General features: G+C 49.8%; 1 protein-coding gene across 15 annotated transcripts in view; it reads right to left on the bottom strand.

The window, feature by feature from the left end:
- madd (MAP-kinase activating death domain) overlaps positions 1-13,696 on the bottom strand; it is a 439,970-nt gene that overhangs the window by 229,809 nt on the left and 196,465 nt on the right. For all 15 annotated transcript variants that reach the window (XM_072518747.1, XM_072518746.1, XM_072518754.1 and 12 more), the window contains one exon: positions 11,785-12,020. In XM_072518747.1, the coding sequence (XP_072374848.1) occupies positions 11,785-12,020 (236 nt within the window). The remainder of the gene's footprint in view (positions 1-11,784; positions 12,021-13,696) is intronic.

Below are 13,696 nucleotides of genomic sequence, written 5' to 3'. Positions count from 1 at the left end.
TGTTCAGAGACTTTTTCCTCGGGTCGATGCAGCTGTTACAAGGGACATAATTATAAGGTTCATGGTGGAAAATATAGGAGGGATGTCAGAGGTAGGTTCTTTACTCAGAGAGTGGTTGGGGCGTGGAACGCACTCCCAGCTATGGTAGTGGAGTCGGACACTTTAGGAACTTTCAAGCGGTTATTGGATAGGCATATGGAGTGCACTAGAATGATTGGGAGTAGGTTGATTTGATCTTAGTTTCAGACTAGTTCGGCACAACATTGTGGGCCGAAGGGCCTGTACTGTGCTGTACAGTTTTCTGTTCTATGTAACATACTACCATCTACGTTCACGGACAAACCAAATACATTGGTTTTTTTACATGCACGTTTAGCTTCTGATTTCTGACTATTTTGTGAATGTGTGCATTGCTTTTTAATTTTTCTCAGCTTTTTAGTAACTAATAAATTTATGCTTTCTTTGACTCAAGAAAAGTTGTTTAAATTGGCATGCTCTAAATACATTTGGATTTGGGAAAGGGATCTACCAGGGAAATGCTTCCTTTTAAATTATCCCTGTTGCGACCGGTGGAGGGTGAGGGGGGATTAAATAAAGGGAGCCAGCTAATTCCTCCTCACCCCGGGGTAGATCAGAATTGGGGTCCCATTTAGGAAATTAATTAAAGGACCTCATTCAGAGACTGATCATAACACAGCCTTCTAAAGATAATTGGACAAATGCTTTCAAAAGAAATATTGCAAGGAAATGGGGGAAACACAGGGGGCGAGCAGAATTATTATTCAAAAGAACCTGAGCAGGCTGGTTACAATGGATTCAGAAAAGATGGGGAAGAAACCAAAAAGATTATAGGAGATAGGGTGGCAATGTTGGTAAGAAACACACTTCTAGGCATCAGTTACTTGTAAAAGGACATGTTAGCAATATATTTTAATGGAAAAATGTTTGTGGAACAGAGATCACATTTCCAAAGGTGTGCAGGTTAGTTGGGGTTACGGAGGTTGTGTGGGGAGTGAGCCTAGATAGGGTGCTCTTTCAGAGGGTTGACGCAGACCCGAAGGGCCAAATGGCCTCCTTCTGCACTGTAGAGATTCTATGGTTCCTGGTTGAGTCATTGAGAGACTAATTTTAATGAAGGGGACTGCCCAGGTACGTTGGATGGAAAATTAATGGGCCGTAAATTCCGAGCTCCCCAGCATTACATTGGTTGGGGCGTTACCCCACAGCCTGCTGGGGAATTCCTCTTGGAACCGCACAGATGAGTATTTGCACAGCAATTGCCCAGAAGTTTAAACTTCCCCTGGTTACAGCCCTGCACTGTGCATTACCCAAAAATATGATTTAGATCACAAACCTCGGGTGGTTCCGACAGGTTACACCAATAGTTAGCCAGAAAAGTTTCTAACATCTGGGTAACTATTGTAAAGTCCAACACCAAAACTCTCCCATCAGCCACCACAGGCTGTCCCCCCCCCCCCCCCCCGCTCCCCCCTCACCATGGGCTCCACACCCCGGCCCACAGGCCCCACACCCCCGGCCCACAGGCCCCACACCCCCGGCCCACAGGCCCCACACCCCCGGCCCACAGGCCCCACACCCCCGGCCCACAGGCCCCACACCCCCGGCCCACAGGCCCCACACCCCCGGCCCACAGGCCCCACACCCCCGGCCCACAGGCCCCACACCCCCGGCCCACAGGCCCCACACCCTCGGCCCACAGGCCCCACAACCCCGGCCCACAGGCCCCACAACCCCGGCCCACAGGCCCCACAACCCCGGCCCACAGGCCCCACACCCCCGGCCCACAGGCCCCACACCCCCGGCCCACAGGCCCCACACCCCCGGCCCACAGGCCCCACACCCCCGCCCACAAGCCCCACACCCCCCGCCCACAGGCCCCACACCCCCCGCCCACAGGCCCCACACCCCCCGCCCACAGGCCCCACACCCCCCGCCCAAAGGCCCCACACCCCCCGCCCAAAGGCCCCACACCCCCCGCCCAAAGGCCCGACACCCCCAGCCCAAAGGGCCGACACCCCCAGCCCAAAGGGCCGACACCCCCAGCCCAAAGGGCCGACACCCCCAGCCCAAAGGGCCGACACCCCCAGCCCAAAGGTCCGACACCCCCAGCCCAAAGGTCCGACACCCCCAGCCCAAAGGTCCGACACCCCCAGCCCAAAGGTCCGACACCCCCAGCCCAAAGGTCCGACACCCCCAGCCCAAAGGTCCGACACCCCCAGCCCAAAGGTCCGACACCCCCAGCCCAAAGGTCCGACACCCCCAGCCCAAAGGTCCGACACCCCCAGCCCAAAGGTCCGACACCCCCAGCCCAAAGGTCCGACACCCCCAGCCCAAAGGTCCGACACCCCCAGCCCAAAGGTCCGACACCCCCAGCCCAAAGGTCCGACACCCCCAGCCCAAAGGTCCGACACCCCCAGCCCAAAGGTCCGACACCCCCAGCCCAAAGGTCCGACACCCCCAGCCCAAAGGTCCGACACCCCCAGCCCAAAGGTCCGACACCCCCAGCCCAAAGGTCCGACACCCCCAGCCCAAAGGTCCGACACCCCCAGCCCAAAGGTCCGACACCCCCAGCCCAAAGGTCCGACACCCCCAGCCCAAAGGTCCGACACCCCCAGCCCAAAGGTCCGACACCCCCAGCCCAAAGGTCCGACACCCCCAGCCCAAAGGTCCGACACCCCCAGCCCAAAGGTCCGACACCCCCAGCCCAAAGGTCCGACACCCCCAGCCCAAAGGTCCGACACCCCCAGCCCAAAGGTCCGACACCCCCAGCCCAAAGGTCCGACACCCCCAGCCCAAAGGTCCGACACCCCCAGCCCAAAGGTCCGACACCCCCAGCCCAAAGGTCCGACACCCCCAGCCCAAAGGTCCGACACCCCCAGCCCAAAGGTCCGACACCCCCAGCCCAAAGGTCCGACACCCCCAGCCCAAAGGTCCGACACCCCCAGCCCAAAGGTCCGACACCCCCAGCCCAAAGGTCCGACACCCCCAGCCCAAAGGTCCGACACCCCCAGCCCAAAGGTCCGACACTCCCAGCCCAAAGGTCCGACACTCCCAGCCCAAAGGTCCGACACTCCCAGCCCAAAGGTCCGACACTCCCAGCCCAAAGGTCCGACACTCCCAGCCCAAAGGTCCGACACTCCCAGCCCAAAGGTCCGACACTCCCAGCCCAAAGGTCCGACACTCCCAGCCCAAAGGTCCGACACTCCCAGCCCAAAGGTCCGACACTCCCAGCCCAAAGGTCCGACACTCCCAGCCCAAAGGTCCGACACTCCCAGCCCAAAGGTCCGACACTCCCAGCCCAAAGGTCCGACACTCCCAGCCCAAAGGTCCGACACTCCCAGCCCAAAGGTCCGACACTCCCAGCCCAAAGGTCCGACACTCCCAGCCCAAAGGTCCGACACTCCCAGCCCAAAGGTCCGACACTCCCAGCCCAAAGGTCCGACACTCCCAGCCCAAAGGTCCGACACTCCCAGCCCAAAGGTCCGACACTCCCAGCCCAAAGGTCCGACACTCCCAGCCCAAAGGTCCGACACTCCCAGCCCAAAGGTCCGACACTCCCAGCCCAAAGGTCCGACACTCCCAGCCCAAAGGTCCGACACTCCCAGCCCAAAGGTCCGACACTCCCAGCCCAAAGGTCCGACACTCCCAGCCCAAAGGTCCGACACTCCCAGCCCAAAGGTCCGACACTCCCAGCCCAAAGGTCCGACACTCCCACCCACCAGTGCCTTAATCTTGGTGTTCCCCCCCTCACTCCCCTTCCCGCCCAATCTCCATCCTTAGAGATAAGAGTAGCACCAGGAACAAGAGAATTGGAAATGTTACACAGCTGTTTCAAAGGGAGGGAGGGATTAATCCAGCAGCTACAGGCCAGTCTTCCGACCATTGGGTGTTAAAATCTTTACAGAGACAGTAATCTAGGAAAGAAGTCATTTTGTACTGGTAAAGAAATAGGTAACAGTTAATGCATATTTGTTAAAGTCAAATGATATCAACCTAACCTGGGTTGGGCGCTTTGACAAAATAATGACGAGGGTTGATGAGAGCAGGAGGGTTGATATTTTGCATACAGTACCACATAATAGCAAAGGGTCCAGCACGATGGATCACTACTTCAACAGAGTATTTGGACATTCTGAATTCTCCCTCTGTGTACCCGAACAGGTGCCGGAATGTGCCGACTGGGGGATTTTCACAGTAACTTCATTGCAGTGTTAATATAAGCCTCCTTGTGACACTAAAGATTATTATTATTACTAAACTCGAGTGAGAGGATACGACACAGAAAATACAGAAAGGGAAGAGATGCTGTTCTGAACCTTTACAAACAATAGGCAGTCAGAGTGGGAGAGGAGACAGTGAGAACGGGTAACAGCAGCTGTGATGGATACATCGAGTGCAGGGAAGAGTGTGGACGTCCCATGGAGTGACAGAGGATGGCAGGTGCTTGGTGAGTTTTCAAATCATATTGTTCCTCTCTGAACTAGGGCAGTAGTTTAAACCAGCACCAAGAAACCTTAAAATGCAGAAAACAAACCCTGCATCTTCCTCCTTTACTGATATGTATACACACATATTTCTGTTATCATCCACGTCAATCTTCTCTGCGCCCTCTCCAGTGTCTCTATTTCCTTTGCATAATATGGTGACCAGAACTGCACACAGTACTCTCGTATGGACGAACCAATATTGGATATAAGTTGCGCATAACTTATTAATTCTACTCTTCAATTGTATCCCTCTCGAAATAAAGCCCACCTTTTGTTGCAACTTCTGATTATTGATGTGTTTGCACTCCGAGATCTCTTTGTTCCTCTACCCCACCTCGACAACCACCTTCCAAGTGACATTCTTCCCACCAATAAGGCTGATGAGCCACAAACACAAATAGCCATGTGTGAATTTGGCTATTGTGGCCAGAACTGAAACACAGCTGAAAAATGGCAAGGACTGAGTACTTAATATGCACGCATCATAGAATCTACAGTGCAGAAGGAAGCCATTTGGCCCATCGAGTCTGCACCGGCCCTTGGAAAGAGCACCCCACCTAAGTCCACACCTCCACCCTAACCCCGTAACCCAGCAACCCCACCCTACCTATTTGGACACTCAGGGCAATTTAGCATGGCCAATCCACCTAACCTGCAGATCTTTGGACTGTGGGAGGAAACCGGAGCACCCGGAGGAAACCCACGCAGACACGGGGAGAACGTGCAGACTCCGCACAGACAGTGACCCAAGCCAGGAATCGAACCTGGGACCCTGGAGCTGTGAAGCAACTGTGCTAACCACTATGCTACCGTGCTGCCCACTAAGAAATTAAAGAGTTTGGAAAAGATAGGGAAGGAAAAAAAGGACAATAGACAATAGTGCATTACAGCGCAGTACAGGCCCTTCGGCGCGACCTAAGAAACCACTCTAAAGCACATCTACACTATTCCATTATCATCCATATGTCTATCCACTGACCATTTAAATGCCCTTAGTGTTGGCGAGTCCACTACTGTTGCAGGCAGGGCATTCTATGCCCTTACTACTCTCTGAGTAAAGAACCTACCTCCTACATCTGTCCTATATCTATCTCCCCTCAATTTAAAGCTATGTCCCCTCGTGCTAGCCATCACGATCTGAGGAAAAAGGCTCTCACTGTCCACCCTAACTATTCCTCTGATCATCTTGTATGCCTCTATTAAGTCACCTCTTAAACTTCTTCTCTTTAACAAAAACAGCCTCAAGTCCCTCAGCCTTTCCTCATAAGATCTTCCCTCCATACCAGGCAACATCCTAGTAAATCTCCTCTGCACCCTTTCCAATGCTTCCACATCCTTCCTATAATGTGGCGACCAGAACTGCACGCAATACTCCAAATGCGGCCGCACCAGAGTTTTGTACAGCTGCAACATGACCTCATGGCTCCGAAACTCAATCCCTCTACCAATAAAAGCTAACACACCGTACGCCTTCTTAACAACCCTATCAACCTGGGTGGCAACCTTCAGGGATCTGTGTACATGGAAACCGAGATCTTTCTGCTCATCCACGCTACCAAGAATCTTACCATTAGCCCAGTACTCTGTATTCCTGTTACTCCTTCCAAAATGAATCACCTCACACTTTTCTGCATTAAACTCCATTTGCCACTTCTCAGCCCAGCTCTGCAGCTTATCTATGTCCCTCTGTAACCTGCAACATCCTTCCGCACTGTCCACAACTCCACCGACTTTAGTGTCATCCGCAAATTTACTCACCCATCCTTCTATGCCCTCCTCCAGGTCATTTATAAAAATAACAAACAGCAGTGGCCCCAAAACAGATCCTTGTGGTACACCACTAGTAACTGAACTCCAGGCTGAACATTTCCCATCAACCACCACCCTCTGTCTTCTTACAGCTAGCCAATTTCTGATCCAAACCGCTAAATCACCCTCAATCTCATGCCTCTGAATTTTCTGCAATAGCCTACCGTGGGGAACCTTATCAAACGCTTTACTAAAATCCATATACACCACATCAACTGCTTTACCCTCGTCCACCTGTTTGGTCACCTTCTCGAAGAACTGAATAAGGTTTGTGAGGCACGACCTACCCTTCACAAAGCTGTGTTGACTATCCCTAATCAAATTATTCACACATTGGACAAAAACTGACCCATCTAAAGTATTCGAACTATAGCGTTTCCAGTCAATATTTGGAAAGTTAAAGTCCCCCATAACAACTACCCTGTTACTTTCGCTCCTATCCAGAATCCTCTTTGCAATCCTTTCCTCTACATCTCTGGAACTTTTCGGAGGCCTATAGAAAACCCCCAACAGTGTGACCTTTCCTTTCCTGTTTCTAACCTCAGCCCATACTACCTCAGTAGACGAGTCCTCATCAAATATCCTTTCTGCCACCGTAATACTGTCCTTGACTAACAATGCCACACCTCCCCCTCTTTTACCACCTGCCCTGAGCTTACTAAAACATCTAAACCCCGGGACCTGCAACAATCATTCCTGTCCCTGCTCTATCCATGTCTCTGAAATGGCCGCAACATCGTAGTCCCAGGTACCAACCCATGCAACTTCACCCACCTTATTCCGGATGCTCCTGGCGTTGACGTACACACTTCAAACCACCTGCCTGCCTGCCGGTACACTCCTGTGACCTTGAAACCTTACTCATGACCTCACTACTCTCAAACCTCCTGTACACTGGAGCTACAATTCAGGTTCCCATCCCCCTGCTGAATTAGTTTAAACCCTCCCGAAGAGCATGAGCAAATTTCCCCCCAGTGGGCAGCACGGTAGCCTTGTGGATAGCACAATTGCTTCACAGCTCCAGGGTCCCAGGTTCGATTCCGGCTTGGGTCACTGTCTGTGCGGAGTCTGTACATCCTCCCCGTGTGTGCGTGGGTTTCCTCCGGGTGCTCTGGTTTCCGCCCACAGTCCATCTATGTACAGATTAGGTGGATTGGCCATGATAAATTGCCCTTAGTGTCCAAAATTTCCCTTAGCGTTGGGTAGGGTTACTGGGTTATGGGGATAGGGTGGAGGTGTGGACCTTGGATAGGGTGCTCTTTCCAAGAGCTGGTGCAGATTCGATGGGCCGAGCGGCCTCCTTCTGCACTGCAAATTCTATGATAATTCTATGATATTGGTACCCCTCTGGTTCAGGTGTAGACCATCCTGTTTGTAGAGGTCCCACATACCCCAGAATGAGCCCCAATTATCCAAGTATCTGAATCCCTCCCTCCTGCACCATCCCTGTAGCCACGTGTTCAACTGTTCTCACTCCCTATTCCTCGTCTCGCTAGCTCGTGGCACGGGTAACAACCCAGAGATAATAACTCTCTGTTTGTTCTAGCTCTAAGATTCCACCCTAGCTCCCCATCCCTTTCCCTCCCTATGTCGTTGGTGGCTATGTGGACCACGACTTGGGGCTGCTCCCCCTCCCCCTTAAGGATCCCGAAAACACGATCCAAGACATCACAGACCCTGGCACCTGGGAGACAACACACCAACCGCGAGTCTCTCTCGTTCCCACAGAATCTCCTATCTGTCCCCCTAACTATGGAGTCCCCAATGACTAATGCTCTACTCCTCTCCCCCTTTCCCTTCTGAGCAACAGGGACAGACTCTGTGCCAGAGACCTGTACCCCATGGCTTACCCCTGGTAAGTCCCCCCCAGTATCCAAAGCGGTATACCTGTTACTAAGGGGAACGACCACAGGGGATCCCAGTACTGACTGCTACCTCACAGCCCCTCTCACCATCACCCATCTATCTTCATTCTTCGGAGTAACTACATCCCTGAAGCTTCTATCTATGACCAACTCTGTCTCCGAAATGATCCGAAGTTCATCCAGCTTCAACTCCCTAATGCGGTTTTTGAGGAGCTGGAAATGGGTGCACTTCCCACAGGTGAAATCAGCAGGGACACTGACAGTGTCCCTCACCTCAAACATTCTGCAGGAGGAACATTGCACTGCCTTCCCTGCCATCCCCTCTAGATTACTTGCGGATAAAACAAGAAGAAAGAAAGAAAGAAAGAAAAAGCTTACCTGATATTCACTCAACCCCTTAGGTTAGAGGAGGTGACTCCTCTCCCACGCTTTTAAATCTCCGACTCCTCTCCCGCTTTTAAATCTCCCGCTCCTCTCCCACTTTTAAATCTCCCGCTCCTCTCCCGCGCTTTTAAATCTCCAGCTCCTCTCCCGCTTTTAAATCTCTGGCTTCTCTCCCGCGCTTTAATCTCCGGCTACTCTCCCGCTTTTAAATCTCTGGCTCCTCTCCTGTGCTTTTAAATCTCCGGCTCCTCTCCCGTGCTTTTAAATCTCCGGCTCCTCTCCCGCTTTTAAATCTCTCGCTCCTTTCGCGCTTTTAAATCTCCCTCTCCTCTCCCGCGCTTTTAAATCTCCGGCTCCTCCCCCACGCTTTTAAATCTCCGGCTCCTCTCCCGCTTTAAAATCTCCGGCTCCTCTCCCGTGCTTTTAAATCTCCGGCTCCTCTCCCGCTTTAAAATCTCCGGCTCCTCTCCCGCGCTTTTAAATCCCCGGCTCCTCTCCCGTGCTTTTAAATCTCCGGCTCCTCTCCGGCGATTTTAACTCTCTGGCTCCTCTCCCGCTTTAAATCTCCGGCTCCACTCCTGCTTTAAATCTCCGGCTCCTCTCCCGCTTTTAAATCTCCGGCTCCTCTCCCGTGCTTTTAAATCTCTGGCTCCTCGCCTGCTTTTAAATCTCCGGCTCCTCTCCCCCGCTTTTAAATCTCCGGCTCCTCTCCCGCTTTAAATCTCCGGCTCCTCTCCCGTTTTAAATCTCCGGCTCCTCTCCCGCTTTAAATCTCCGGCTCCTCTCCCGCTTTTAAATCTCCGGCTCCTCTCCCGTGCTTTTAAATCTCTGGCTCCTCTCCTGCTTTTAAATCTCCGGCTCCTCTCCCGCTTTTAAATCTCCGGCTCCTCTCCCGCGTTTTTAAATCTCCGGCTCCTCTCCAGCTTTTAAATCACCGGCTCCTCTCCCATTTTAAAATCTCCGGCTCCTCTCCCGCTTTTAAATCTCGGGCTCCTCTCCCGCTTTTAAATCTCCGGCTCCTCTCCCGTGCTTTTAAATCTCTGGCTCCTCTCCTGCTTTTAAATCTCCGGCTCCTCTCCCGCTTTTAAATCTCCGGCTCCTCTCCCGCGTTTTTAAATCTCCGGCTCCTCTCCAGCTTTTAAATCACCGGCTCCTCTCCCATTTTAAAATCTCCGGCTCCTCTCCCGCTTTTAAATCTCTGGCTCCTCTCCCGCTTTTAAATCTCTGGCTCCTGTCCTGCGCACTTAAATTACCGTCTCCTCTCCCGGAGAGGTGGCAGTGCTGATTAGGGAAGACCTGGTAGTGTTTGAAAAAAAGGATGGCCTTGAGGGAATAGGACAGAATCTATTTGGCTGGAGTTGAGAGGCAAAAGGGATATGAACAAAGAACAATACAGCACAGGAACAGGAATTTTGGCCCTCCAAGCCTGTACTGTTCGATCACAAAACTAGGGATATTCTAATGGACGCAAAAAGTGAGAGAGAGGTCGGCAATCACATCTGCAAAGAAATCGCAATGATGTGCAATAACTAGAGAGTGGGGTTACTGGGAGCCTTTAATTACTCAACTATCAAATCAGAGAATATTAACTGTTAATAGATGGGGGCGAATTTCTGACCTTCCTTGAACAGTATGATATTGGCCCAACTATAAAAGGAGGCATTATCGGATCAGGTGTTGGGGAATGGGGGAGGGGGTTCAAGTGGACTAAGCGCCTGTGGCGGAACACTTGGGTAAGAGCGATCATCATATTGTAAGGTTTAGATTAGTGATGGAGAAGACCAGGGAACAATCTAATATAGAACTTCTAAATTGGGAGGGGCCTAATGTCAAAGGCGTAAGGGGAATCTAAGTCAGGATAAAACTAAACCAAAAATTAACAGAAAAAATGGTCAGAGAATAATGGGTGATCTTTAAGGAGGAGATATTTCTGATACAAGCTGGTGATACTAACAAGAACTAAAGTTAAGGGAACAAAGTCTAGAGCTCCTTGGATGACAAAGCGAGAGAACATTATGAACAATGAAAAGAGGGTGAATTCTTCAAGTGAAAACCAGATCAAGTACAATGAGCCGAGAAAGAAAATGAAGAGGAAAATAAAATTGATAGAGAGAAAATGAGAATAGGAACCATAGAATGCCTACAGTGCCGAAGGAGGCCATTCGGCCCATCGAGTCTGCCCAGACCCTCCAAAAGAGCACCTTACTTAGACCCACTCCCCACCCTCTCCTTTTTACCCCACCTAACCTACTCATTTTTGGACATTAAGGGCCAACTTAGCAATTGGTTGTTGTCAGAATTTATCTGTGTGAAAGGGAGACAAAAGAAGATTTAATAGTTACTTTCAAAGGAGAACTGGATAAATATTTGAAGAGGAAAGCTGCAGGGTGAGGAGGAGAGAGAATGGAGTGGAACTAACTGGATAACTGTAACAAGGAGCTGTCACAGACACAATGGGCCTTAAAGGCCTCCCTTCTGTGCAGCATCTTTCTATGAAAGAGCACAGCACAAGGAAAGAATGTAATTTCTGATGCCAGGCCAGGAAGAGATTCATCATAAGAGTTTTATGGGCTCATTCAATCTATTAATAACTTGGTGATATTGCCAATCAATAAGGAAGGAATGAACAGGGCACAACAAAGAAACAGTAACTTAAAAATCTAAAGGAAACTAAAAAAATTAAATTAAAATTTGGTCTGCGTTTTGAAGAAGCACAAACTAATCCTCCGGAGGGCAGAATATTGTGGGGTGGTCCAATGGATAGCTTTAAAATAATATGAGAAAATAATTCAATCGAGGAGATAGAATATTTCCTCTGCAAGGACGAGGGGGCATAATTTGAAAATTAGGGCTATGATGTTCAGACGGGGAAATCGGGAAGTACTTTTCCCAAACAAATCTTGCGGAAATTTGGAAGATTTTCTCCCAAAAGGTTTTGGATTAAAACTCCAATGTGGGGCTTGATATGTCATGTACCGAGTGATAGCGAGGAAAGGCAGGAACTGTAACAGAGGGACAGGTCAGCCATGATTTAATTGTGGAGCAACCAAGGGGTTGAATGGCCATTCTATGAGCACCAATCAAAGAGAAGGGTTTAGTGGATATGGAACCACTACCCCTGACTCTCTCAATTGGGACAGAAGTCCCTCTCAAGCTAACTGGACCACACTGGCACTTACTCGCCATCATCCAGCAGAGCAACCCTCCTTCCAACTTACTGTTGTGGATCCTTTGAAAAGTGTAATTGGTGGGATTCAGCGACCATTCCCCAGAATACTCAACGGCCTGAGTGCGGGCCAGCTTCTCTGTGAACAACGAGGGCTTAGGTCTGGATGCCAGGAAGGAATTGACTTGGAAAGCAACGACTGGCCGAGGGAAAAGTCTGAGAGTGCGGGTGTGAGCCAGAAAACCGTGCAGCACGTTGGGGGAGTTGAAGAACCGCACCATGGCAACCCTGAAACACAGAGAATGATAGTCCACTGTGAAAGGAGCAGGGTGGCACAACAGACTAAAAATTACAATTTATACGGCAGACAGACAGAGGCCTCCCCCCTTCAACAACAGACACAGATAGGAACATCCCAGCATCACCCCCAACACTTATTATTACAATCCCGGGCCAGACCCAAAAGTGGCTAGAATAACGGACAGAAACCCCAATATTTTATTTTATTTGTACGACTGTGAGGAAAGGATACTTTGCTCCAAGAGTGATTGCACGCACAAGTGATCTGGTATATTAAAACAAAGTTTAATACTGTCACAGGATACAACTAATTTTAACATCACACAAGAAATAACTTTCAATTACTGATTAAACAATGCTTAACAATGCAATGAAACGCACTAACTCCTAGTGCTATTTTTTTTTCTCCAATCAAGCAAAACCCATCTCAGGTCATAACCCACTTTTAACGAGATAGCAAACACAGGATTACTTGCCAAACATTGGACAGAGATCTTTTGAGACTACTTGGGGGGAGAGAGAGAGAGAGAGAGAGAGAGAGACCTGACACCCTGTCATAATAATGCAGAATCACTGGCTGTATTCTTCAGAAACTTTCTCAGCTCACCTTCAAGACAAAAACTAAAACTGAAACTGAAAATCTCCACACCTGATTGCATCAGCCCCTGGCTCCGCCCATTAACTACTTCATCTCTATCCCACTAACTGGGTTATGACCATCTTACCAAGGCTAATAATCCACTCCCCAATGAACCTTCTTTCTATAAACAAAATTCCATTAGCCCTATTTCGGTAAACAATACACGTGGTCGGAATCATAGTATCCCTACAGTGCAGAATGAGGTCATTCAACTCATTCCATCTGCATTGACCCTCTGAAAGAGCACCCTACCTAGACCCACTCATCTGCCCTAACCTCGTAACCCCACCTAACCTGCATATCTTTGGACTGTGGGAGGAAACTGGAGCTCCCGGAGGAAACCCATGCCGACACGGAGAGTGCATGCAAACTCCACAAAGACAGTCACCCGAGGAATTAATTTTGATCTTTCTTCTACGATACTTTAATTATCCCTTCTGTCGCCCCAATGTCTACCCTGTCTTTCTTTTAAACCAGGATATTTAAAAACATGACTGCAGCAGTCATACACACACGAGCCCAGGCTTTTAACCCTTACTGCACCAAATACACATAATACAATATATATATATATATATATATATAAAATTCAGACATTAATCGCAGTCCACAGAGTCAGTCTAATCGTGGTCTGCTGAACTGCATACTCATATGTATGTAATTTTTTTCAGTTCAATCAATTTTAAAAAATTAAACTAACTAAGGGATGAATCAAAAGAGCAACCCCTGAAAGCGATACTAAATGTTGAGCCAATGTGAATGTAGGTCAAGCCCCAGTAATTTCAACAGTTACCCCTGGGATAATGCTCGAGGAAGGGTGAAGAATTGAAAACTCCATCTGGACTGGTCAGGCGATTCAAGGTGACGGTGATGTACCCCATGACAGTAGAGCCTGCCAACACTGAGCAGAATCCAAAGTGAGAAAGGTGTCAGGAGGAGGGTGAGGAGTGTGTTGTGGGGATGGTTACTGCACAATAAGAGAGGAGACAGAGATGGGGAACACAATGATGTCTCAGCCCAGGCT

The sequence above is a fragment of the Scyliorhinus torazame genome, chromosome 10 (assembly GCF_047496885.1).
Source record: "Scyliorhinus torazame isolate Kashiwa2021f chromosome 10, sScyTor2.1, whole genome shotgun sequence".
Taxonomy (NCBI): domain Eukaryota; kingdom Metazoa; phylum Chordata; class Chondrichthyes; order Carcharhiniformes; family Scyliorhinidae; genus Scyliorhinus; species Scyliorhinus torazame.
Note: the sequence above shows the minus strand (reverse complement) of the source record. Positions and strands in the feature narration are given on the sequence as shown.